At 37.0% G+C, this 26,647-nt stretch overlaps 1 protein-coding gene across 11 annotated transcripts in view; it reads right to left on the reverse strand.

The window, feature by feature from the left end:
- LOC105105215 (ankyrin repeat domain-containing protein 26) overlaps positions 1-26,647 on the reverse strand; it is a 75,301-nt gene that overhangs the window by 21,808 nt on the left and 26,846 nt on the right. For 7 of the 11 annotated variants that reach the window (XM_064493356.1, XM_064493353.1, XM_064493354.1 and 4 more), the window contains 16 exons: positions 23,516-23,622; positions 22,076-22,213; positions 20,547-20,629; positions 18,320-18,472; positions 17,646-17,697; positions 17,204-17,273; positions 14,486-14,546; positions 14,211-14,398; positions 12,800-12,929; positions 12,335-12,396; positions 9,720-9,813; positions 7,265-7,293; positions 7,007-7,079; positions 4,991-5,245; positions 3,321-3,394; positions 1,447-2,178 (listed from right to left, as the gene is read on the reverse strand). In XM_064493356.1, coding sequence (XP_064349426.1) covers positions 1,447-2,178; positions 3,321-3,394; positions 4,991-5,245; positions 7,007-7,079; positions 7,265-7,293; positions 9,720-9,813; positions 12,335-12,396; positions 12,800-12,929; positions 14,211-14,398; positions 14,486-14,546; positions 17,204-17,273; positions 17,646-17,697; positions 18,320-18,472; positions 20,547-20,629; positions 22,076-22,213; positions 23,516-23,622 — 2,301 coding nt within the window. The other 4 variants (XM_064493355.1, XM_064493358.1, XM_064493359.1 and 1 more) reach the window with 4 other exon arrangements.

A 26,647-nucleotide genomic window follows, 5' to 3' on the forward strand; every position in this document is an offset into this window, starting at 1 on the left:
TAGGAGTAATGAATGATCTACTTTAGCCCCACTGTTTACTGAAAACGGGAACACAACCAAGAAAGGTTAAGTGATTTGTCCAAACTCCCTAAAGCAGTATTCCCCAGCATTTTACAGTGTCAAAAGAGATGATACAATTCTGTAACACTGAATCTAATAAGCTACCAAATAAATTCATCAAATTGATCAGATAAGTTAAAAGTGTGACTTTGGCAAAGTTGGGGGCAGGGCTCATCTCCTTTTTCTATTAAAGGAGAACACCTTCAGATTTCTATCTTTAACACTCTTCGCACCTCACACAAAAGAACACACACATTTTAAAAATCTATTACTAGAAGTAAAAAAAAATCATTCAGTGCATCTCAAAACTCAAGTTTTCTCCTTTGGAGATAAATACTGAATTTTTTTGGCTGAGGGTTCATACTACCTATATGATAAAATCATACATGTCAAAACTTACTACATTTTATTACATAATACAATGTAAGTGTCTGACTCAACAGAAACACCCGAAAGTGGTGATTCAAGAATATGTGGGAGCACATGTATTTGTTCTTAAGAAGATCTCAAAGTGGCCATGATGGAATTCTGAGTGTTCAGTGATCAGTAAGACAGATAAGCCCGCACTCACTAAAGCACAATACACAGATCACTTTAGTGGGAGTGTGTGCTTGTATCCCTTCTCTCAGTCACTGCTTCCTTCCCATTCTATGGAAGTGCAACTTACATTTAAGCCAATAGATTAAAACAAAAAAAAAAAAAACAAAACCCTTGAGCTTATTATATTTCCTAAGCCATTTCACTCACGTTTATTCTGGCTCAGGTCACGTGGCACACAGCCGAATTACTTTCCCACTTCATACGAAAGACTGGCACAGACTTAGGTTGATTAAAGAACAAAACCCAGGAAAATACTTCCCTGAGTTCCTGTTATTTAGATGGCAGAAATAGTCTGTTTCTACACGATTACATATTTAGATGACCCCGTTTTATACATAGGCTATTTTCATAAGTGGAAAATCAGATCAAATATGGATCAGAATGGAAGAGATTATTGATAAAGAGAAAAAACAGAGTAGCAGCAGAGGAACCTCTACCTCTTTCTGAAGCTGAATTTTCTTTTTCCAAAGCCAGGAATTCTACTTGTAACATGCCTACCTCATTCTGAAACCTTTGCCTATCTTGGTGTAAATCTTTTAGATATACTTTGGATGTTCTGTTACCATTTGATGGAGAAGAACTCACATTTCCTAATTCAGGGTCCATGATTTTAGTTATTAGCACCGCAGTTATCTGCAAGCAATGGCTTCTGGAGCTGGTCTTGTATTGGTTTGGTTTTCTTGTACTTGAAACAGCAGACATATCATGACTTTTTATTTGAATCGTGTGTTTCATCTCACTGGAGCGGGCAAGCCACAAACCAAAAAGGCTTTCAGGATCACTTACCTGAGGTGCACGGCCAATGTCTGATTTCCAGTGAGTATTTTGGTTCCTTTTTTGTTTTCTTTTTGTATCAAATTCTTGGTCTTCTTTCACTTTAAATGGAACTCGGTTCCTTACTTCATTTTCTCTATCATTATAAAAACTCTCATTTTTGTTAAAAACGTGTTCATTGTCCGGCTTATCACTTTCATCTAACTTCTTTTCATTTAAATAAAGTTTTGAAGATGGCTGGCAACCATACTCTGTTGACTCAGACTTGGATGGAAAAACTTTTTCAAGACTGGGCTCTTTGTGTTCAGAGAATGCCTGGGATCCTACAGAGTCAGAGGCTCCAGGTGCATCTTTTTCCTCACTGTCAAATATATTATCTGTCACATTGGAAGGTAGTTCCTTTAAATCACCATGTAGTTCAGAGTTGTCACGTAGTGACCCTCCCTTACGATGAAAAATAATTTTGCATTTTTCAAGGATTTTACTGATTTTCTGATTTGCCTTCTTTGTGATAAATTCGGAAGTATTTTTCCAGTCCAATTTGCCTTTTTTGACCCACATGTCCTCATGCTTCTCCACACAAGAATGTTTTGAAGACACACGTACGTCCTTTCTGTCACGTTCCATATTCATTTCTGGTTCTCTAGGCATTTTTTGCAGATGCACAAGTGAAAGATTACTCTGCTTGATTTGATCTTCAGATTTCTTTTCTTTCACAGTACATGCTTGTAAAACACATTTATCCTTAAGTAGTCAAGTATGGATAAAGAAAAATTAGAAAATAATTAAAATTTAACAAACCAATCTATGTTTGGCTACTCACAAACTAAGAAGTAAAACATAACTTGCCTTAGCCTTGAAATAGGAGAAAAACAGGAACTCAGAAACCTAACTTTGTCACTGTTTGTTTGAACTAAACAATTCACACATGTTAAATCTACCAAGAATTAGAGATTAGATTTTTAACAATACAAAGATTTCCTCACTAAAAAATATTTCACCTCTCATACCTTAAATAGTGAGCCCCTCCAGTGCATGTAAAGATTTTTTTTAAAGGACTAATAACTGGAGAATAAGCAAACTGTGAATTATTAGGTGCCAAAATCAATTAACATCAATCAGAAAGAGGAACAAATTCCTGAATTTTAATGCAAACAATATACTATGATAGTGATTTATCTCAATATGTATTCTCTGCATCCACCGAGTTATATTATACTCTAACATTCACTAGTGAGAGTGAATAAAAGAATTTTTAATAATACTTACTGATTTCCTACCCTGAAATGAAATAAGTTAGAAAGTTTTTGTTTGTTCCCTAACAGCAAAGGTCCAATCCTGGAAGGTTTGATTCTCTTACTAGGCAGTTGGGTTGACTCTATGACCCCTATTCTCTCCCTGATTGTAGATTCTGAAATCGATTACATAGAGATCACAAGACAGAAGAAATCTTTCATCTTGGCATTAATGACTTGCAATTTGAAACTGCAAATTTTGGACCACTGGGAATGACTGTTCCTTACATGAAACTAACTTGGTGGCCATCACTGCTATATTATTTACAATTTCAACTGCTTAATCACATGATTTAATATTTGATATCACCCTCTTTATCATGTGAGGAAGTTATAAAAATGGAAGAAGTAAACAATATTCAGGAAGGTTTTTTGCCTCAATTCCAAGGATAAAGTTTAACTATAAATTATTATAGATCCTAAGAATACTTTAAGTTTTGTAATTAGATAAAATGCTATTAAAAACTAAATATTAAATAATTATTTATTGACTTTAAAAGTCTAGTTTGAAAGGCAATTTCTCTTGAACTGTGTTATTAAAGCACAGAAAACAGTATTAAACAAGAAATTTAAATTTACATTTGTACATACCTGTGAGTGGTTATTTTCACTTCCATCAAGTCTTTCTTGCTCTTCCTCAGATGTCCTTTCTAAGTGTAGGTCTGCTGAAAAAATGAATACGCTTAGTTAAAATTCCCTACTTAGAACAGCTAGATAAAAGGCATCATCTTTATAAAAACATAAAACACATTTCATCAATTGACAGTTTAAATTAAGCTTAATCTTTAGCTGGATATTTACTTCTTTAAGAAATACTTCTAATTATCTAAAACTTCAACAAACTATATGGGAAATACTAGATGTTACCAGATTAAAGGCATACAAACAACTCAAAGTTTCACTCACAAATTGATTCACCAGACATGAACAAAACAAAGAGAAATAAAACCAAATTTAAAAATACAGTAGAAATATACAAAGTCACAATAGACTCTATTCTCCTAACAGTACCTTTTTAACAACATACCAAGCTTCAAGAGCAATGTTATTCATGGTTTCCAAAATTACTGTTACTTTTTATGCTTTTATCTTTCCTTAATCTGAAACGTTTCCCTCTATTGTTCTGACAAGTTCCTTTTCCTCTTTGAAGACTCAGCCTGCTCTGTGAAGTCCTCCTTGATTGCAGCTGTCTTTCTGCAGAGACACAGGGATCTCTTTCCTTGGAGCTACCTTGGTACTTCACAGACTTTTCTAGTGTGTCTTCACCAGCTGAATTGTAAACTATTTCTTTACATGTCTATCCTCTTTGCTCCTCTGCTGCCGAGGACAAACTCTTAAAAGTATCTTTGTATAAACAGTATTTGTTAGAAAAATTTTGAGTTTATAGCTTGTAGTCACTACTGTAGGAGATAACTGAGAATCTTTTGTAAATATGACATTAATTCTACAGGTAAGGAAAGAAAAGAAAAAACTATAGGAGCAGAAAAATATTGTATGACTTACTACTACAGCTCTGATTATATCACTCATTAAGGCACTAAATTAATTGGTATATAAAGTAGAACACATATTAGATGTGGTTAATCAACAGACTGGCTATCCTAGAAGAATTAGAATTGATATTCCATATATTATTTTTAAGTGATAAAGCACTCCTTAAGAACCAATATCCTTTTCGCCCTGTCAATCCATTAAAAATAATAAAACAAGCGGATATACTACGTGGACACAGTTAAGAAGGAGGTCCTGTGTAGCAAATTCCCAATGACTGCCACTACCGCTGGGAAAGCCACTTCTAAAATACAGAAAGGCAGAGGATACACTAGAAATATTTTGATATTTAGTTGCAGAGGTGCTTTTTCAGTTACACTGAATATAGCTATAAGAAACATTTATAAATTCAGAGCTAGATAAAAATAAAGCTAAGAAACCATATTTTCAGAAGGGTATATCTGGATGTCCACCTAGGTTTCCCAACTAGTCACAAAGCTCTGGACATCATCCTCCTACCCGCTCTCAGGAGCGTGCTAAATACTAGTCTGAACGAACTTACTTTCTCCTAATTCTCTTTGCTATTTAATATGTTGCTTTGGTCAGAGGATGAATGTAAATGTCATGCCAAAAGGTACTGTCTGGTTGTAGGTTGCATAAAAGGAGTAAACACAAAGGCGATCCTGCCACAAAGTGATTTCTGCAAAGTCAGAGTACGGTGAAGCCACGCACAGGTAGACTATGGCTAGTTCTCTATGCTGCTCTATTACCTTCTTGGCTGCTTCTGTTCTCTGGCAGCTGTGGTTCACACAGGCCATGGAGCGCTGAATTTTCTGACAGAGACATGGCTTCAATATTCATCCGGTCTTTATCTACTATGGCAGTCTGCCTCAGTTCTGTGGGTGCTGACTGGTTTGTGGTCACTGATTGTGATACCAAAGGACATTTATCAACTTTCAAATGCTCAGCTCTTTGACCAGCCTCATTATTGAGGCTCAAACTAGTAGAATCCCAGTCTGAAGGATCTGAAAACAAAGTTTCCACTTATTAGAATGTGAATAACAATACAAACTTGACTAACTTGTACAAATTCTCTTTCCAGAGCAGCAGCCCCACGTCCTCCTCTCCCCCTATACACACTGCTCCTTCCCAGCTGGTTGTACTTTACATGTCATTGCTGTTCACATAGGGAACCACTGTCTCCCTTTTTTCTACTTTTAATTTCCTAGTATTGCTTATTTGGATTCACTCATCACTCTCTATAAAACAGTCTATATTCCATAAGAGCTTTATGAATAATTATGATTCTTCAACATATGAATTTTTTCACTAACAAAATGTATGTCTAACCAGCCATTTACTAGACGTTTAAATATGCATGACAGTATTGTGTCCTAGACACATGGGCTTTAAGAAAAATTTACTGAATGGTACTACTTAAATTACAATGAGACAGTCTTTCCTCAATGTACCAATATCTTCAGAATTCTTACCTGAAGCCTTGGATAAACATCATAAATTTATATAAGAAAGGATAGCCTTGAGTGACTAATTTTCTCCATATAAAGATAGGATAAGTCTAGGTACAAACTAGATCCAAAGAGTACAGAGTGCCACGAGGCAGGGAATATATAACAAAAATGTTTTCCTTTTCTTAAAAGAATTAAGTTGTTAGATGTAAACTTTTAGAGACAAGTTAAAGAAAAAAAGGCAAGAAATGTAGAAGTGAACTTTAAAGCCCACTTCATCACAAGGGCCCCTTTATCATTTCACATCCATGAACCCTGTTTAAAACAGCAGTTCTCAAGTGTCATCTGACAAGCCCTGAAGTCCCAAGTTCCCTCCATCTAGGGAGTCCAGGAGGTCAAAACTAATTTCATAATAATACTGAACGCTATTTTCATTCTCATTCTCCATTAAGTGTGCAGCGGAGGCTTCCAGATACATGACATGTGATAACATCATAGCTCTAATGGCTAATGGAATGTTTGTGTGTGCTTGTTTTTTAAATCTTTCAGTTTTATTTTCTAATATACTAAACATCAATAGATACAACCCACTTAAAAGTTCTTCAGAATTCTCAATAATTTTTAATACTATAAAAAAAATCCTAAGCCCCAGAACTTTTAGGATTATTGTTTTAAAAGATCATATCTACCAAATACTAAGGTAGGACTAATAACTTCCATCATTTTTAATAATCAAAGACAACACACACACACACACACACACACACACACACACACTCCTAATCAAAACATTCAGTTGGCTTAAGATCTTTGGGCTAGGGAAATAGCTCAGTGGTAGAGCACATGCTTAGCATGTACAAGGTTCTGGGTTCAATCCCTAGGACTTCCATTAATAAATAAATATAGAAATAAATATCATCAATGTGATAGCATTAGATGAAATAATTAAAGTGAAATATGACTGACATGTTAGCAAGTGAAGCTTTACCCTACGTAAAGGCCAGAATTCAATTAAGCATTTTAAAACTCTGGAAAAATCTTAGAACCTAATAATCAATCTCTCAGAATCCCTGAGAAGTACAGGGACTCCAAACTGAGCACTTTAGTGTCTCCCAACATCAATAGAAACATCCAAGTCAAAGCTACCATTTTAAAAATCTATTTCTTATGCTTATATATATATTTTCAAACATGGATACCAATAATAACATCTGCCTTACTTATGTCATCTTTCAATTAAATTTGAAAAAATAAAAGGAATTAGAAATAAGAACACTGTACTTCATTTCAGAGTTAAATTTGTATTGCAAAATTTACCTGATTTCAATCTTTGTAAATTCTTCATTTCTCCTGTTTTATTAGGAACAGAATCTTTCACTCCAACTGCAGGCTGAATGGTTTTTGAAACAAACTGATTAATAATGTACATTTGATACGATCTGTAGCAATAATTCAAGGGGGGAGGGTCTAGGTCAGTGGCAGAGTGCCTGCTTAGCAGTGCATGAGGTCCTAGGCTAAATTCCCAGTACCCTCATTAAAAAAAAAAATTCAAGATAAAAATATAAAAGTTTTTACCTTCAGGTGAGGATATTTTTCAGTAGAATCTAAAAGCCAAAAGGGACACATAATCAATTATAAGTAAATATGAAAGCCAACTATCCAGTCATGCAGTTAGTACTGAGCGCAATCCTCATGCTTGCTTTGGAAATGAACACGTTAGGTTTCGGTGTTTTGTTTTTCAGGGGCAGTTAGGACAGCAACAAGGCAGAAATAGAAATCCACTATAGATACTGAATAAAGAGCAGGAATATAGGTTTAACAAAACATGCAGTTAAGATTTCAAAAGTACGATTATGCTTCAAATGACTTTATAAACTAGAAATGTGCACATATACAAATGTGAACATGCTGCCTGAGGAGGAGAAAAGCGATCTTTAATCAGAGGAACAAGTCACGGCTCCAAGAAGACAAATGTGAAAGCTGACGGTAAAATGCAACAGCACATCTTTCATGCGACTGACACCATTAGACTACAAGTATTTATCATGCTCTTCAATTCGTCCTGTGATTTAGGAAGTCCACAGTTGTGATGGCAGTTCATTTGAATGTGCAATTCACTTCTCGTCAGAGAAAGTGTTATGAATTGATCAGCTTGGATACACACTTGTAGAATAATCATTCATAAGCATTTTTTCCCATACCCACATGGGCTGTTGGTATGCCTACATTTCTTGGACCCTCTAGCCATCAAAGTTTCTTGATCCACTCATGCAAGAAAGAATGTATACTGAGTTTTCAATACTGAAACCTGGTGATCAAAAAAAAATTCATTGCCACAGAATTATTAGACATTAAAAGTCTTTTATATTTCAAAACCTGTGTAGTATTCACTGAAAATAACAACTTTAGCATTTATGGAATGAATTCTATTAATTTCTTTTATTTCCAAAATTGGTTTGGTAAATCAGGCTAATGTTTAAAAGCATTTCTGTGAAATAACTATCTTATCAAAAAATTAGGTATCAGTAAAAAAACAAACAAACAAAAAAAAAACCACAGCCAATGCTTCATATTCAAATTAATCTCACTTCAATAACAAATACCAATACAACATATATCTTTGAAGCCTGATAGGAGGAGTAGCTGTGGTTTACCCCAATTCTAGGCCACCTCCTGATTCCAGTATTCTCTGGAGTGGCAACGATCTAACCTTGCTTCTGTGTAAATATACTGACGCCATCGAAAAGGAGTTCTCGCAAGTTTCCCCTCAATTCCAAAATCACCTACCTGCGGCCTTTTTTCCCTCCTTCCGTCCTTTCACTTTCCTCTTCAAAGGTACCTCTAGATCTGTGGTCTTAATTCTTCCCCTTCTCTATTCTTTGGACGGATGATGCCCACCACTTTTCCCTCTCTGCTTAGCAGCAGTATCTTACATCTCTAATTTCTACTTCAACTCTTTGCCTCGCTCTGGCTATGAACGTGCTCAGAAAGAAAAACAAAATCGTGCTTTTCCTTGATGCTGTTATGTCTTTAACTCCCCAGCGGCTCTTCTTCTAGATTCCCCTAAACACAAGTCTACCCTTTGAGCGTGATCTGAAGACCAGCAACAAGGGCATCACCTGAGAGCTTGTTAGAAATGCAGACCCACTTCTCAGAATGTGCACTTTTCACTGGGTCCCCAGGTGACTGAGTAAAATGTGAGAAACTCTGGTCTATACCGAGTCTGCTTCTACAGCACTCGGACTTAACTGATCCTTCTGAAATCCAGCCGCACGCGTCTCACTGTAACACTTCCCCAAAAGCTGCATCAGGAGTTGCAGACTTTCCAGTGGACTCTTTACCAGGCTCCAGCGCCCCTGACCTCCCCGGAATGCACCTGCCCTCTTCCTCTTTCCCACTCTCTTCTGTTGGCCTATGAGACACCATCCTATAAGGCAGCAGCACGCTGCATGACACGAAGGTCCAGACACTGACAGCTGACCACACATGCCTGTGCTCACCCACGGCAGGCACACCCAGCTCTGTATGATCAGGTACCGCAAGTCCTCACTGCCTTCCTAACGGTCAGGGGACGGGGGAGTGGAACATTCTGCTGTGCTTCCCGGACAAGCTTTGGTGCTGGAAGAAGCTCACTTCATACCCACCTCATTTCAAACACTCCTCTTCCTTCTTCTAAAGAACTATTCTACATTCATTACCACCTCCTGCCAGGGACCCCCCTCCTTTTCCTTCATTTACTCCCCTCCTCCCTGCCTCTCTCATTCTTCGCTCCCTCCTTCCCTCCTCCTGATTTCCTGACTGTCCTCAGGTCACAGAACATCTTGAAAGAAAGCTAACAACTGAGCTCCTTAAACAGCATTCTAGTTTAATCTCTTGCTGACACCCGATAAGATATACGATTTACTTCCTTTCCTCTTTTTTCTCACTATACGTTCAACAGGTGATTTTCTTTGGTTGAGAGAACAGATCCAAATCCTTGTTTTAAATCAACATTCTGTCAAATGACTTTTTAATAAAATACAGTGCTTACTTTCTATTTGTCCATTTAATGTATTTTTTTCTCTTAGACCTGCAGCTCCAGATAAATGATCAACATGGTTCGGTAGTTGAATCTTGGAGGTACTCTGTTAAAATTAATATTAATAATGAGTTGCAAGATTTCCTGATCCCTTTCTAAGAAAATACCTGTGTTTCCTACATTATTACTTTTTAATTTCCTACTTTAAAAGCAATTAGACTTAAAAACAAAATAAGCATATCCTGGAAACCCAAACATTTAAATAGAAAATTTCATATACACTCTCTAGATCAAGTCTATCTTTTATCTTCAGTTGGCTTTTGACTCTGTAAACTGAGCATGGAAAGCCAGAGCAAATATTTTTATAGACAAAATACTGACCTACGTGCAGATTTCAACAAAGAATTAACTTCAAAACACCTAATTCCATTTTGCATTCCTCGACAAAAGAAGAGGACATTTAAAAAAATACATATTTTTATATGTATAACTGAATTGCTTTGCAGTACACTTGAAACTAACATTATAAACTGACTACACTTCAATAAAAAATAAAAATATACATATTTAAACATATCCTTCAATAAGTATACGTGCTATAAATTTAAAATGTTTCTTAGGACAGATACTGTTTTTAATATTAAAATAACATACTTGGCATGAAAAGAAGCCTTGGAGTCTGTCATGTTGAGTATTAACAGAACACTGTGGAAACTGCTACATTTCAGTAAACAAAGGCTTAGGAGAATCTAACGATTATTTGGTAAAACTTTTATTGATAGGAAAAATAGTTGAATAAAGTACCAAAGTAGAAAGAAAAACATTTATGTTTAAATTAACAGCAGAAAAATTTTAAATGTAGTTATGCAGCTCTTCAAAAAAGTACCGTAAGCTTTACTTTACTTAGGGAAGAATAAGAACACTGTTTAGTGACCATCCGCATGTGCCAGGCCCTTATCATGCACATTCTCTTCTCTACACATTCTCTTCTCTACACACAATAGTAAAAGTGATTCTAAGGATGGTTACCCACTTGCTGCTTCCTGGCCACTCCAAGATGCCGGAGCACCGTGATGAGCAGATGGGACCCGCTGTTCTCTCTGTCCGGAACATCCCTCCCCTGGACCTTCGTGTGACTGGCTCCTTCCTGTCCGTCACCTGGCAGCTTTGGTCACACTCAGCTCCTTTCTGACTACCTAAATTCCACCCTTACTCCACCCCTGTCCTAACTACAAACTCCCCCACTGTTGTCTAACCTAACGCTCTCCACGTCCCTTATATGAAGGACTTACTGTCCCTGATAAAGGGTTCCTGTTTACTTGTTCTTCTGTTCCTGCCACTACAGCCTAACCCCTCAACTGCTACATTCAGTGTCTAACTGCCTGGTGCTAGTCGGTGTTCAGCAACAGGAATTTATTTAAGGTCAAAACATCTAAAGTCCCCAGGAGGCGTCAAATACCAAAGCACTACATACCTATCGGAGATGTCTGGTAATAGTTTACTGACACTTAACATACCCCAAATGAGAACTCCCCATGCCCGCTCTAACTTTCCCATTTTATTATCCTTCAGATTTTAAAAAAGTGTCCTCAACATTTCAGTAGGTCACTAGTGGCCACTGTGATCATTCTGTCTTACATTTCTATAGCACCCTTTACAGTTGACAATGTGTTTTCACACTTGTTACCACATTTTTGTTCATGACACATAACCTGAGAGGTAGGTATCAGTATCATGTTTTTGAACGAGGTCACTGACATTCAAACAAGTCAGACAAGTGTTTCCAAGATCCCACAGTGGGTCAGAACCAGGATGCTACCACATCTCCTGACTTCAAGTACAGTGCTGTGCCACTAGGCAGGAGCTGCTGGGATCCAAGAGTTCAGGCTCTTCTGACCTCTTTCCACGGCTATCACCTTGGAATAGGTCATCACTACCCTGTACTTAGCTTCCTTCAAGTTCGGTCGCCATAAAGGTACTCAGTGCACGCTATTTTCCCTACCCAAAATGGGCTGTCCTCATTAAAACATCACTAAACCAAACTGCTGGTATTTTAACCCCACATACTTATTACTATTCCCCATGATTTCGCTTCTCCCGAAATGTTCGTTGCAGATCTAATTGACAATCCAAATATAATAATACTTTCAAGTCACAAGTACTGTCTTTTCAAGGTCAAAGTGGTTAAACAAAAACACAGTTTTCTTGTGTGTGTGTGTGTGTGTTTTTTTTAGTACAACCTGTTTCTCTCTAAATCTCACTAAGGGTTTTACACATTCGTTTATAACAAAGAAACAAACATCTGGTCACAGGCTGACCAAGAATTATTTTCTTTAGTTTTTAGAAAACGTAACTTCAGAACCCAAACCGATTCCCTATGACTTCTAAGCCTTGGTTTTTGCACTACATACACCAGTTCCATTAGGCGAGTCTGGAAAATTAACAGAAGTGCACTCTGCAGTGGTATGACATGTAGCACAGAATGATTTTACTAAGCGTAGGTTAAAATGAGGAAATAATTTTGCTGGGCAAATGTAAAAGTGAGAAAGCAAAGTCAAAACATCCCTCCATTTATGTTTTAACATCACACAATGCTTATATTTGAAAATGAAAATAGAAGGCAGCACCTCAGAATCCCAGGGTGATTTGACATCTTCCTTTTCTTCGAATCTTAATGCTGATGTTGAGTCTACAAAATGCAGTCACAGATACATTAATGAGAACACATACCACTGGGCAGTTTAAATACATATATAAGTCTATCTTGATTCATGAATATGTCAATAAGTTAAAGTGGAAGAAAAGAATTTCAGAGGGTTGAAGCATTTTCTGGAAGAAAACATGGTCGTAGTTGGGATATTTATGAAGGAAGATGGCAAAAGAAAAACACTTAAGAAATGGATGTCATATTTGGATCTACACACTTCAGGTTTTTTATACTAGCTTTTTTTTTTTTAATGGAGGTACCGGGAATTGAACCCAGGACCTCGTGCGTGCTAGGCATGCGCTCTCCCACTGAGCTGTACCCTCCCCCCTCCAACCATACTAGCTTTTAAGCAGAGAAGAAAATCCATAGATGCTCACTGACTTACCACCTTTGTCACTTTTGTGTGCTCCATCAACAGAAATCAATTTGGTATGATCTGCTCGCTCCTTTAGAACACTGTTAATAGTCCGAGTGCCGTTCTCTTTTCCCCCAGTTTTCGGCTTTCTTGCTTCTTCCTATAAAAACAAAACAAAATGTAACAAAAACCCAACTTCAGAAGACATCATATTCCCACACTTGGTCATTCAATCAGTCAGGAAGACAACATATATTTACTGTATCCATCAGATCATAGGCATTATCCTGGGAGAAGCTGGCAATATATATAAAAGACAGATTCTGCTCTATATTCTAGGGGAGGCAGACACACAAGAAAATGAATCAACACAGACAAGTATCATTCAACAGCTCTACACCTGAAGTGAACAGATACAGTAAGGGCACAACGGAGAGAAGAGACTTGCTGCGTGTCAATAGCTCATGGAACGCTGGGAAGACCAGACTGTGTCTTAAGAGACAGACCCGGTGCAAAGAGCAGACGCGAAGGGGATTCTAAAAAGGGCAGCCGGAGCCGAAGGTCGAGGTGTGAAACAGCATGAGAAGTCACATGGAAAACTAGAACTCAGTTACTGGGGAACGGAATGGAGAGACAAAATTTGCTAGATTAAATGTAAGACATCACTTCATTAATTTAAATGTGCTAAAAAAAGAATTAACTTCAAGTTAAAACTAACTTCCATAGGGAACTATATTCAATATCTCATAAAAAACTATAATGGAAAAGAAAGAAAAAGAATTAGATATGTACATATATATGTATAACCAAATCACTTTACTGCACACCTGTAACTCATATAATACTGTACATCAATTACATCTGAATTAAAAAAAAAAAAACAAACTTCTGTAATCAAAAAGATAAAAGGTGAGGATCAAATTTTCTTTCTGTTGTTCGTAAAATCAGCTATATGTCCTTCAGAAGAGTCTGAGCACTTTTTTCCATGACCTGGTTTTTCCTTCTCTTAATTTGAATTTGAGATGATTTCTATCACAATGTGTGCTATAGAGTTCCTGCTCTCACTTAACCCCACTATTTCTGCTGTGTTTGTATAATCATCTCTCTCATTTTGACACTCGTTTATCTTTATATTCATCTTGTCCTTATTAGATGAATCCTTCCCCTTTGTACCCTTGCCCATCTTCATATTCATCCAGCTGTTCTTTCCAGTTGCTTTCTTATTCTTTCTTTTCTTAATGGCATATTTGAGAACTGTTTACTGCCACCAACCTTTACAAATCTCAGTCCTGCACGTGTACCTCTCTTGTTATCACACTGTTTTCTATTGTGATCTTGAGGACTTCCATTTCTGTGTAGGATCCTTTTCATCCCCATGAGAATCAGGGGGATGGTAAGTGAAAAAGCACAGGAAGGAAAAGTTAAAAACAAAACGACTTACCTCTGTAACACCAAGGACTGCTGAAGACGTGAGAGGTTCCGGTGCTGGGAAGGCAGGATGAGAAAAGCCTGGAACTTTGGTTGATGGTTGGGAAAAGGTTGTAACCGCATCTTCATTTTCATTATTAGAATTATTGTCCTCAAAGAAGGTGCTAGTTCCTGGTTTCAAAACACCATCTTTTGCCTCTGCTGTAGTGAAAACAAGGTATGGTAGATGAAATTATCTATAATTTCTCATCAGTGAAAACGCAAAAAGACAGTCTTCAAATAACTTACTGTTTATCATGGGTTCTTGCCAGGCCTGAACTGGCTTTGCAAATCTTGGATGCTGGACTTTCTAGAGAAGAAAATAACAGCTTTAAGAACAACAAATATGAAATTGAATAAAGTAATTATAACATTCCCCATTCCTAGATGATCTAACACAAAGAGCGCTGGCTTTGGAGTCATTCACATATGGATTCAAGTTCTGGGTCTGTCATTTACCAACCTACATCTTCTCATGGGGTGAGGATTATGAGAGATGACCTCAGGGGTCCTAAAATGTTACTTTCTTTACCCTTCACTGATTATTATACAAACATTATGGTATCCATTAGATGACTTTCTTGACCAAAATGATCTAGAACAAAAACTTATCCCTGATAGTTTGGAGTCCTATTGTTTAGAGTCCTATTGAAAAAACTAACATTAAGAAATTTAAAGTAATTGTTATATTTTGAAATGTGCTTGCATGATTTATATATGTGTGCATTCTCTCTCATGGGGGAAATACGAGAGTTTACTTTTTAGCAGTATCTTATTTGGATGAGTTAGAACAGCAAACAGTATAAGCTACTTCTATTCCATTCGCCAAAAAGCTAAAGACAAATGATTGTTCAAATTCAGCTACTTCTAAGAAAGAGGAATAAAAACAAAAGTAATTCTGAAGGGCAATGACTCATGAGTGAAAGCCACACATAGTGAACAGAAAGCTGTAACTAAACATGTTCACAGAGGCACAATGAGATGGACTGAAAGAACAGACACTGAAGAAGTGTTTTCTGCAAAGAAATATTAGGTTTGGGGCAAATCATTAAAAAAAAAGTGGGGAGGAGGAAGAAAAGAAAAAATGAGACATGACTAGTCAAGTACAAGCTTCAGGCAAGAAAAAAAGGAAAATGTAAGTATAACAAGGCATGTGGAGAAATATATATATTTCAGCATTCATATATAATAGATAAGGGCTGTATCAGTATTGTTAGGGATATATATACTATGAGTGAAAGCCTCTGTTTTACCTTTTTATTATGTATGTAAAAATATATAAATTACATATGAAAGTATATATATTATTCTTCAGCAAGTTTTATAAAAATATCAAAATACATGATATATAAAACATACATATAAAACAAAGGCCTTTGTTCATAGTATATCCCCAATATTGCTGACCTGTGTTACTCTACAACTGTTTGTTTGTAAATACCACTATAAGTAAGAGTTAAATTTTGTCACTCTAAGTCACTCAGTTGAACATGGTCATCTCTCCCTACCTGAACGCTGCAAATTATTACTAGAGAGAGAGAAAAATAGATTTTAAAAGTTCCTAACACATCAGCTTTCCACCTAGAGAAAGAACTGGTGGTCAGGATTCTAAGGATATTATATAGCTTGAAAAGATATATTGAATGGAACATGAGAGAGGGCTAAAAGAAGGTTAAAAAGTTTTCATCTCAAATTCTAAGCTCACAGTTGGTGGACACTGAAAAACAGACTGTAACCTTTTCCTATTTCTCATATACTTCTTATCTATTTCCTTGGCATTTATGACATACCTCCTCTCATAACAACTGAACTTTTACAGCCTAAACAAAGGGAATAGAAATTTAAGTCATATTTTTAGAATTTGAATAGATTTCACTATGACATAGTACGCATATTATATTACCTGTACCATCAAATAGATTTCATCATGACAGAGTGTGCATGTTATAGTACCTGCAGCATGATGCAGAATTCCATGTCTCTTCATGCATTCACATTCAAAAATAATAAAATGCTTCTTACATTTAAGACCTTATTCTCGGTGCTCCAGGAAATGCACAATTACGTTCCCTAATCTCTAGCGGTGTATGCTGATGCAGGGGCTATAAAATGAGTATGTAAATAACTATACTACAAAATACCTGAAACTTGAAGTTTTAGAATGGGACACGAGGACTGCACCTACTTTTTAAAACTATAATACAAAAGAATTCTGAAGTAGGTTTTATCATATTGTTGTTATTAGGAGTCTACTTTGAGAGCTGGCTGTTATTTTAGGGAAAACGTACTCTTCAATTAGATGAAGAGTTTTGAATATACTCGTAATGAGATAATTTAGAAAACACAGAGAAATCTCTTTATAACGTGGATTTTGAGAAACAGAATTTTAATTTCTAAATTTCTATAATTTCAACTATTAGTCTTAATGCAGAACCAGAGATAGAAATAAAGGAAAAAAAAAAAAAACCTCTTTCCTCACAACTGTCTGATACCAAAATAAAAAGTGTCCAAGGGGAAAAAAAAAAAGATACATGCTACGTAGTTTTGGAACTGTAAGGCCCCAGGAAGAGGCCATGATGATCACAGTAAGTAGCTGTGTGCATTGAAGATGTCCCTGAGGCACAAGTATTATACAAGTCCCGTCACTGTGGATTAAAAGTCAAAGAATCCTTATCCTTGGCCAAGCTTCACACTTCCTCTGTTGTGGGAAAACTTTTCACAGTACAGTTTTCCTGTCACAATCTATTTTCTAGTCCATTTTGCTTCAGCCTCATCTTCAGTATTTACCAAAGTAAAAAAAAGAAAAAAATTCAACCTGTCATATTTTTATAAAATGGTTTACTCTGACCAACTTTCTAATACAAATGTAAAACAATGATAGGCAGACTACTGCTAAATTTTAAGAGTAAATACTATACAAAACTAAATTCAGAGCAGAAAAATTAATTTCACAAGAAAACACTTTACCTTGGGAGCAAGATCTAAGTCACCATCTGATGGAGGCCTTGAATCATCAACATCATATTTGGGTGAAATACTTTGGAGCAAAAATACACATCAAAAATGAGTGAGTTCATTTCTTTAAACAAACAAAAGTGACAAAGGTCTATGCTGAGGGATAAGAAAGCAGATTTGGGAGCCAGGCTGCCTGATGGTTAAGTCACAGTTCAACTACTTGTTAACCATGGAATCATGGGTCAACTAGTCAACCTCCTTAAGCCACAGCTGCCTAACTAATAGTAAGCTGTAACAGCATAGCTACTCTGCAAAGCTGTTGTGGTGACTGTACAAGGTAACAAATGTCAAGTACACAGCACGGTGTCTAACCCAGAGTAGGACACTCAACAAGCCTTGTTTCTTTTCTCTGTGTTCCCCTAGTCAACATTTTGAAAAATCCATAAAATCCTACCTGATGACAGAGATGTCTTCAAACCTCGGTGAAAACTCAACCACTAAATTGGCTATTAAAGAAAAAAGTAAAACAGATTCTATATCAGCAATAGAAAAATACAGAATATTAAAAGTGTAAGACCAATGTTTTGTTAAAAAGCATTCCTTTGGGACCACACCTGGAGACTACACACTTCAGTGAATATTGAGTATACTCCTGGTAGGTAATTAATGCATAAAAACCACTTCCCCTCCTTCATATTTATCAAAAAAAAGGGTGTTTATCCAAATTTGATATCTTAAAGTGAACTGTTTACAAGGACCAAAATCCCAACCAAACTTTATGAGACTCACAAAAAACGGTAATCGTTAGTAGAATCAGCATCATAAACTGACATCAAGCTCACACAGCGTGGTGTTTCTGGATGACACCCATGGGACTAACCCACCCCGCCATTTGGCTTTGTCAGCCTCATGTTATCTGGGCACATTCATCCCTATTTGCTCACATATGATCTAGGGCTGCTTTCACACTGCAATGGCAGACATGAGTAGATGTGGCAGACATGAGTAGATGTGACAGACACCACATGGCCTAAAATATTGACTCTCTGGCCCTTTATAGAAAAAGCTTGTGCATCCCTGCTTTATGTCATAACAGGAAACCCCAAGACTCAAATCGAATCTTCTTACTCTTCTGCTCAACTTTCTTCGGTGAATCCGTGCAGCTGCCATTGCTGGTTCCCAACTCGACAACCATTTCTCTTTCGTCATCCTTGCCGGACAATTGCAATGTTTCTTGGATATTCTCTGCTCCAGTATGCGAAGAAGGTAAACTCTCCTTAGCTGCAAAAAGAGAAATGATTGTTCTACAGTCATCACAGTAACTACATCTCCTTCTCCAGTGGCTGGTTTAGAAAATGAGCACGTGATGTAACCCAGCCAATAAGATGCTAGGGGAAGTCTACCGGAAGCTTCTCTGTTTTCTTCCTAGTTAACAGAAAACATGCAGAGAGAAGCAGCCCTCCTCGCCTGCGGATACTGCCATGCGAGAATATGATGCTTGGAGCTGCCACTAATCAGCAGACCAGGAAAGGCGACGTCAAACACCAGCAGCCTCACAGCTGAAGGAGGGACAGCGTCTGGGATCCTGATGACATCACCGAACCTTCTAAACAATCCTGACTCCTGTTGCTGTAGACACTGTTACTTAGGTCTCTTATTATTATTTGCAGCTGAAAGCATTCTGACAATTTCCCAAGGTCTACAGCAGACCTCCTCCTCTCTACAGTACTAGAAAGGCTTTCAGAAGTGTGCCTGAGCTAGGTAGTCACCTCGTTCCCAACCATTCCTACAGCATCCTTTCTGCACCAACAACATGAAACTCATAGATCCTGCAAAGTTCACTGGCACATTTTAGCCTTTGCACCGCTGTCCTTTCTGCCAAATGTAATCTTCAAAGATGTTCCACCCACCAAACACTGCCCTTCTGCCTCCTTCCCTGGCAAATTTCTACTCGCTCTGCATGGCTTACCTGACATCCTACCCACTTTTCAAAAACTTCTTTCCTCACCATGGACTTAAAGTATTTGGCACATATTAAATACCAATAAAAAATACATAAAGACAGTTACAAAGTCCTCGTGGGCTCTGGGACACAGTAAGCACAGAATAAAGTAAAGCAAATCATAAAAATGAGGATGACAGTAACAAGCTCCCGGAGGCCAGGAACTGTGCTTTTGACCTGTTTGCATGCTGTAACATCAGAGTGGTGCTTAGTACCTAAAAGACACTCGATAGTCATCTGTTAAGTGGATCAATTAACAGATAAGAATGTTTTCTTTGGAAGTCCTGTTTAAAAAAAATACAGACATTAACCAGGGACAACTCTGTTGTGTTATGAGCACCTTGAAGACCAAAACTCTGTCTATTCCATCTTTGTATTTCCTACAACAGTTCTTTGCTTGATCCAGGCCTACCAAGTTAAAGGTGCCCTCATACAGTTCATACTGAACAGCACGCTAGGGGTCACACCTAGGCAACACAGTCTTTTTTTTTTTTTTTACGTGAAGTACTTCTGTGCTTTTATTACAATTTGTTAAGTCCTGAGTTGTGCTATTTGAGTAATTATTATGACAATCCTTTAACTAATGGCAACAGAAAATCTTGTTCTAACAAAATTATAGTTTCATGACAAGTATCCCAAAAAAGAGAAGAAAACATCTAACTCTCACGAAGGCAACATGTCGCATTCTGTTTGCACTTCTGAGGAATGCAATCGGTGAGAGTGAGACCTTGTTGGTATAATGATGCGAAAAGTAACCAGTGCTTCTCAACAGGGCACTGCTTTCCTGACTTCTGCATTATCACTAGATATCTTTAAAAAACAATCTCTTGTTAGTATGCTGCACACTGGCCCAGCTGTGCAGTTCTAATTGTTGGCCATTTGTTTATAGCACCAGGAAGGTATTGCTGAGCTCCCAGTTTTAAAGACAATCACTTTTTAGTGAGGCTAATCACTGTGCAATAACTAGCATTCATTTACCCAATGTAATCCATTTGCTGTAAAAACTAAAGATTCAGTTCCATAACAAGGCCAACTTGTTATAATGTTAGGGGAAATGTACAACAAAGTTAAAAACCTGTTTTTCTTATTTACACAAAGATATAATATGGGATTTCAGGGGCCATGATTAAATAAATGAATTTCTTTTCAGGCAATATTGTCTCAGATTTTAAATTACCTACAATTAACTTCTTAAGTAATTCTGAATACTAGGCCATGAAGAAAAAATTAATTAAAAAAATAAAAACATACATGAAATTTACACACTGGCTTTTTTCACTGCACTTTCATTATCCAAAGTTCCTCACTCTTACTTCCGTATCTATGGTAGGCCCAACAAGAGTAACTTATTACCAGAACTCTGTCCTAGGTCGCTGTTTTGAGGGGGAGTAGTTGGTATCTTTCCGTCTCTGTAGTCGACAATCAGTTGGTAAATGCTACGTATAAAAACAGCGATGAATAAATATTACTACTTGAATACTAATATAAAAACAATTACCAAATATATTAAATTCTTAGCTTATTTCAGACAATATCAGAGGTAATAGCAAACCTTCAATTGTCCCATATACTTCAAATTTGTACAATCTACAAACTTTTAAATTTAGCATGTACAACTAAAAAAGAAAAAAAAGGTGAAGTTGTCATGAGCTGAGGGCAGTACAGCTCAGCAAGTTAACTAGAGCAAGCCTGACATATGGAAGGTATCTCGAACTCAGAAGTCCCAGCTCTATAACCAACAGCTATTTGTTCCTGGAAAAGTTGCTTCTCATCAGCTCAAAGTCTTCCTTTATAAAACTGGGATCTTACTGTCAGGCAGTTAGTTATTAATACTCACAAGAGTATTACGAAGATTTAATGAGATAATGTATCCCCCAGATGCTCAGAGAAATAGTGGAAGAATGGAATAATTTCTTCCTGAACTTAAATGCTGGAACTATTTGAGAATCCCAAATAAAACCCAATGTGTGTTTTCTTTCCTAGGTGTAACATTTAAATGTGGCAGTTTTCAGAAAATGTTACAAATTACGGTGATTAGGTGTTCTTCATGGTTTATAGTTCAGGGCACCTCAGCTACTATATAATTTGTAGCTACATTTATTTATAAATATATGACCTCATACAAGCATATGTATGAGAACTAAACAAGCTGTCACGCTGAAGTTTACGTGTCGATCACCATGAAGACCACGGAAACTGGATCAGCACAGGCATCCCGGGAGCAGAGGTCAATGACCCGACTGCAGGACCAGTTTCTTTTTCCTTTTCTTCTTTCAAAGTTTTATTAAAGGTCTTTAGAGAGCAACATCCAGACTCCAGACTCAGCTGCCAAGGAGATCCTGTTAAAACTAGTTTTAGTACCAACGCTGCAGCAACAGAATCAAAGGAGACAAGAAAACGATTAGAGTGCCCTCGCCCTGCCCCAATGCCTTGTGGGAGAGGACTGTCACTGTGATCTTAGGGAATCCCTTAGGTTCCTGGAAAATTCAAGAGGAAGATTATAGAAGAAAGTCCCCAAAGGAAAATACAGGATTTTCTGCTCTACTAAACATTTCAAGACCCAAACAACTAGTTAGAAAAATCAGCTATGTGACATTATTTGTACCCCATGCATGGGGGTTACACTGGAATGAAATGGAGAACAGCAGGACCCTAAGGATAAATGTCTTACAAATCCTGAGATAAAGAACCCTGTGCCCACTGCTCCATCTCACTAGTCTGGCCTTTTGCTGGTTTCCAGCTGATGATGTGCAGGGTCTCACTGCCATCCCCAAAGTGCCTGCTCCCAACTAGGAACTCTTACCTGTCACATAACAAGTTAACAGTTAGGTCACTTCCAACCTCAGTTTAGAGATAACTGGCACTTTAATGGAAACACTTACTGTTTAAAACCGTTCAAACGAGCATATTGTTCAGGACACCATCCCTGTAAATCTCGAGAACTGGCATTAACATGCTTCTGAAGAAGCAGCTTGACTATGTCCGGTGAGTCATGAAACACAGCAAGCGTGAGCGCTGATCTAAAATAAAAGAGACAACTTCACCCTTAGGAACTTAGCTTAACTTAAACAGTTAATTTGGTCTAGTTTACCAAGTTAATATCCTGCCCACCCCTGGAGAACTGACCACTTACATGCTCAAGTGCTCATCTTTGCACATTACCTCCAAGGCCAAAATGGAGGGACAAAAAAGAAGCCTCCTGTCCTACTTGGGTAGCACACAGTAGAAGTGGCTAATTTAAAGTCCTCTGATGGACAAGAAAGGATGCTGAGGTCACTTATCTGAAGTAGGTAAAGATTTAAATAAAGGATTCCCCATTTCTTCCCTAGTCTGAAATATAATACTTTAAAATCAGCTAGAGGTCAGGTAAGGAGAAGCTGTTTTCAGGTTGAAAAGAGTAATATGAGTAAAAACGGCAACAAAAATAGTCACGGCTGCAGTTAACACGCTGAGAAGCATGTGCCCGGCACTAACCCGAACAGTCTACGTATGGTCTTTCTTAGGCACAACCCCCCTTGAAGGATGTACGACAACCCTCCTTTACGTGACAGGAAACGTACTGGTTGGTGGTAAGTCATGTCCCCCAGGTAACACACCTGACCAGCAGGAGAGCTGGGAATTCAACCTCATCTGACTCTAAAGCCCAGGTCTTTCCTCTTTATCATCCACCAATGACTTGCCTTCTTTAAGGGGAATGTTTATTCAATATTTAAAGCTATTTTTCTTCCTTCCACCATTATCAATTAAAAATAAAAACAAAATGTACTAGAAATGAAAAAGGATAAAAACTGATGAGCCCACAGTATCTGGTAATAGTTACTCTCTTAGTGATACTCACTTAGTGATAACCTAATAACATCAGTATCCTTCAAAGAAAGTAATTTAAAGCAGAGTCATCCAAAAGACAAAACAAACTCCTCTTTGTTTAATATGCATCTTTTAAGAAAAAAAAAGTACCAAGAAGAGATTAAAAAAAGTTATAAAAGAAAGAAGAAATTCAACACTGTCTTATAAGGTAAATTAAAATTAGAGTTCACACTAATAAAACTAAAATGAAATCCCTGAACTATTGTAAGATCGTATGACCAAAAAAATCAGGTTGCAAACGACAGCAGTCACTACCATAAAGGAAGATGAGTCCTGCTGCATACCGTTCTTCGTGACACCAGGCAGAATAATTGCTTTTCTACCTAACTGATGATGTGTTGATTTTAAGTTAATCTTCTTCTTATTAAGATAATCTTTCTGATTGGCTGTTACTGCTCTACAACAACATTAAGATTTCAAAAAAAAAGAGAGAGAGAGAGAACAAACTATTGTACCTTTGCAGCTTGTCGACTGCATGTACATTTGCCCCGTTCTCTATCAAAAATTTGACCATTTCTTCTTTGTTCTCCCTGATGGCGAGTAAAAGTGGTGTGAAGTTATACTGTAAAACAGTAAAAACAGTTGACAATGTGTAAAATCACATATAAATTTCAAAACTGAATTTAAAAACTTAAGTCTCTTAAAGAACTTAAACATATACTATAAAGTAAATAACAAGCAGCCCCTTCCTCCTCGCCCCTCTGTGCCCCTTCTCTTTAAAAGGTTCCTCCTTGACCTCCTTGAAAGTTTCCCTGTGAAGTCATTCTCTGAAACTCACTTCAGACATTTGCTGGTTCCAAGAACCTTCGCTTCTATCGCAGCGTGTGTCAGGCATTCTCTAGTTACCTTACTGCTCAACTACTACTCCTGACACTCTAAACACTGCTCCAGAGAGAACCATTTAGCTGCTGAATCAACTATATTTTTAAGGAGCCACGCTGAGGAGAAAGATACCATACTGTCTGCAGCATGCATAACCTATCCAATTACAACTATGACTAATCTCATAAAGCTTGGAGACATTCCAATGGGAATATGATTATTTGCATGTAAAGAAAAAGTTTTTCTTAAATCAACTTATACATTCTAATTTGAAAAATTCCATCCCACTCTTAAGGGATTATTACAAAATATGAAATAAACTATAAATTAATATAGACTGTCTTTAAAATCTTGAAATATTTATCAAAATATACAAACAGGAATTGTAAATTCAAATGCTTACAGAGGCAACATAGGTGGCCCGAGTAAGTGAAGGTCACAAGTGAGGACAGCACACTGGAGAACACACACCCCACTGAGAAGGGGCCACCTCTGCAGAGCAGACCACATAGGAGCCTGGGCTCAAGGGGGACCAGATTTGATTCTTTAGCAGAAGTTCTGAAGTGTAGATTTCTGCACAAGTCTCCTATATTTTAAATGTTGACTCAATGTGTGGAGACAAATTGAACATATCCAGGGCCATGTTTAGTCTATAGCCCACTTGTGTTTTTATGTTTGCTGTGTTTCCAAACAGTTGGGTATAAATCAAGTATTTGTGTGTAAAACCTTGCCTTTCTTTAGAATCATATGTCTTACACACAAAAACACTTGGCCCGAACATGTAATAAAAATTGTGATTAAGACTCACAAGAATTTTTCCAATGCCTACTAAAACTACAATCTACCTGTATCTAATTCTCCCCAATTGTTAATCAAATGGATTATTAGTTCATAAGATGGCCGAAACTAAATTATTAAAACAATTCCAATTTGTTACTAATGTCATGGGTCTTGATGTTTAAAACTGCCATCTTGCATGGTATATTTATATATAATGGAATATGACTCAGCCATAAAAAAGAATGAAATAATGCCATTTGCAGCAACATGGAAGGACCTAGAGATTATCATAATGAGTGAGGTAAGTCAGACAGTGAAAGACAAATCCCATAGGATATCACTTAATATGTGGATTCTAAAATATAATACAAATGAACTTATTTACAAAACAGAAATAGACTCACAGACATAGAAAACAAACTGATCGTTACCAAAGGGGAAAGGGGGTGGGAGAGGAATAAATTAGCAGTTTTGGACTAGCAGATACAAGTTACTGTATATAAAATAGATGAACAACAAGGTCCTACTGTATATACTACAGGGAACTATACTCAATATCCTGTAATAAACCATAATGGAAAAGAATATGAATATATATATATATATATATATGAATAAGAATATATATATAACTGAATAAGAATATATATATATAACTGAATCACTCTGCTGTACACCAGAAACTATCACACACTGTAAATCAATTAGACTTTAATTTAAAAAAACACTGTCATCTTGATTATGCTAGGGCTCAGTGAATCTAACAGATAAGATATATTGCAAGAGTCCGTCACACAGCTTTAACCAAAAGAAGGCTCATGACTTCCTATTACTGCAATCAGAAAAACCCTACTGTATAGCGATACAGGCCTTCCTCAAAAAAGAACAATCTCAAATAAACAATTTAACCCACCACCTGAATGAATTAGAAAAAGAACAAAAAAAAACCCCAAAAAGCAGCAGAAGGAATAAAGATCAGAGAGGAATTAAATACAATAGAGATTAACAAGACCATAGAAAAAATCAACTAAACCAAAAGCTGGTTTTTTGAAAAAGTAAATAAAATCGACAAACCTCTGGCCAAACTCACAAAGAAGAAAAGAGAAAGCACAAATTAGCAAAATAAGAAAGGAGAAATTACAACAAACAAAATAGAAATACAGAATATCATACGAGAATATTATGAAAAACTATATGGAACCAAACTGGATAACCTAAAGGAGATGGACAAGTTTCTGGAAACATACTGTCCACCAAGACTGAATCGAGAAGAATCTGAACACTTGAACATTCCGATCACTAGAAAGGAAATAGAAATAGCAATTAAAAACCTCCCTACAAATAAGAGTCCAGGACCAGAAGGCTTCACTGGGGAATTCTACCAAACATACAAAGAAGAACTCATACCAGTCCTTCTCAAACTCTTCCAGACGATTGAAAAGGAGGGAATACTCCCAAACTCATTCTGTGAAGCCACCATCACCCTGATACCAAAACCAGGCAAAGACACTACAAAAAAAGAGAATTATAGGCCAATATCACTGATGAACATAGACGCCAAAATCCTCACCAAAATTTTAGCAAATAGAATCCAACAACACATAAAAAAGATTATACATCATGACCAAGTGGGGCTCATCCCAGGGACACAAGGCTGGTTCAACATACACAAGTCAATCAATGTAATACATCACACCAACAAGAGAAAGGACAAAAACCACATGATCATCTCAATCGATGCAGAAAAAGCATTTGATAAAATTCAACATTTATGATAAAAATTCTCGCCAAAGTGGGTATAGAGGGAACATATCTCAAAATAATAAAAGCTATATATGACAAACCTACAGCCAGCATAGTACTCAACGGTGAAAAACTCAAAAGCTTCCCACTAAAACCTGGGACAAGACAAGGATGCCCACTATCACCACTCCTATTCAACATAGTCCTGGAAGTCCTAGCCACAGCAATCAGGCAAGAGAAAG

Source organism: Camelus dromedarius, chromosome 14 (genome assembly GCF_036321535.1).
Source record: "Camelus dromedarius isolate mCamDro1 chromosome 14, mCamDro1.pat, whole genome shotgun sequence".
Taxonomy (NCBI): domain Eukaryota; kingdom Metazoa; phylum Chordata; class Mammalia; order Artiodactyla; family Camelidae; genus Camelus; species Camelus dromedarius.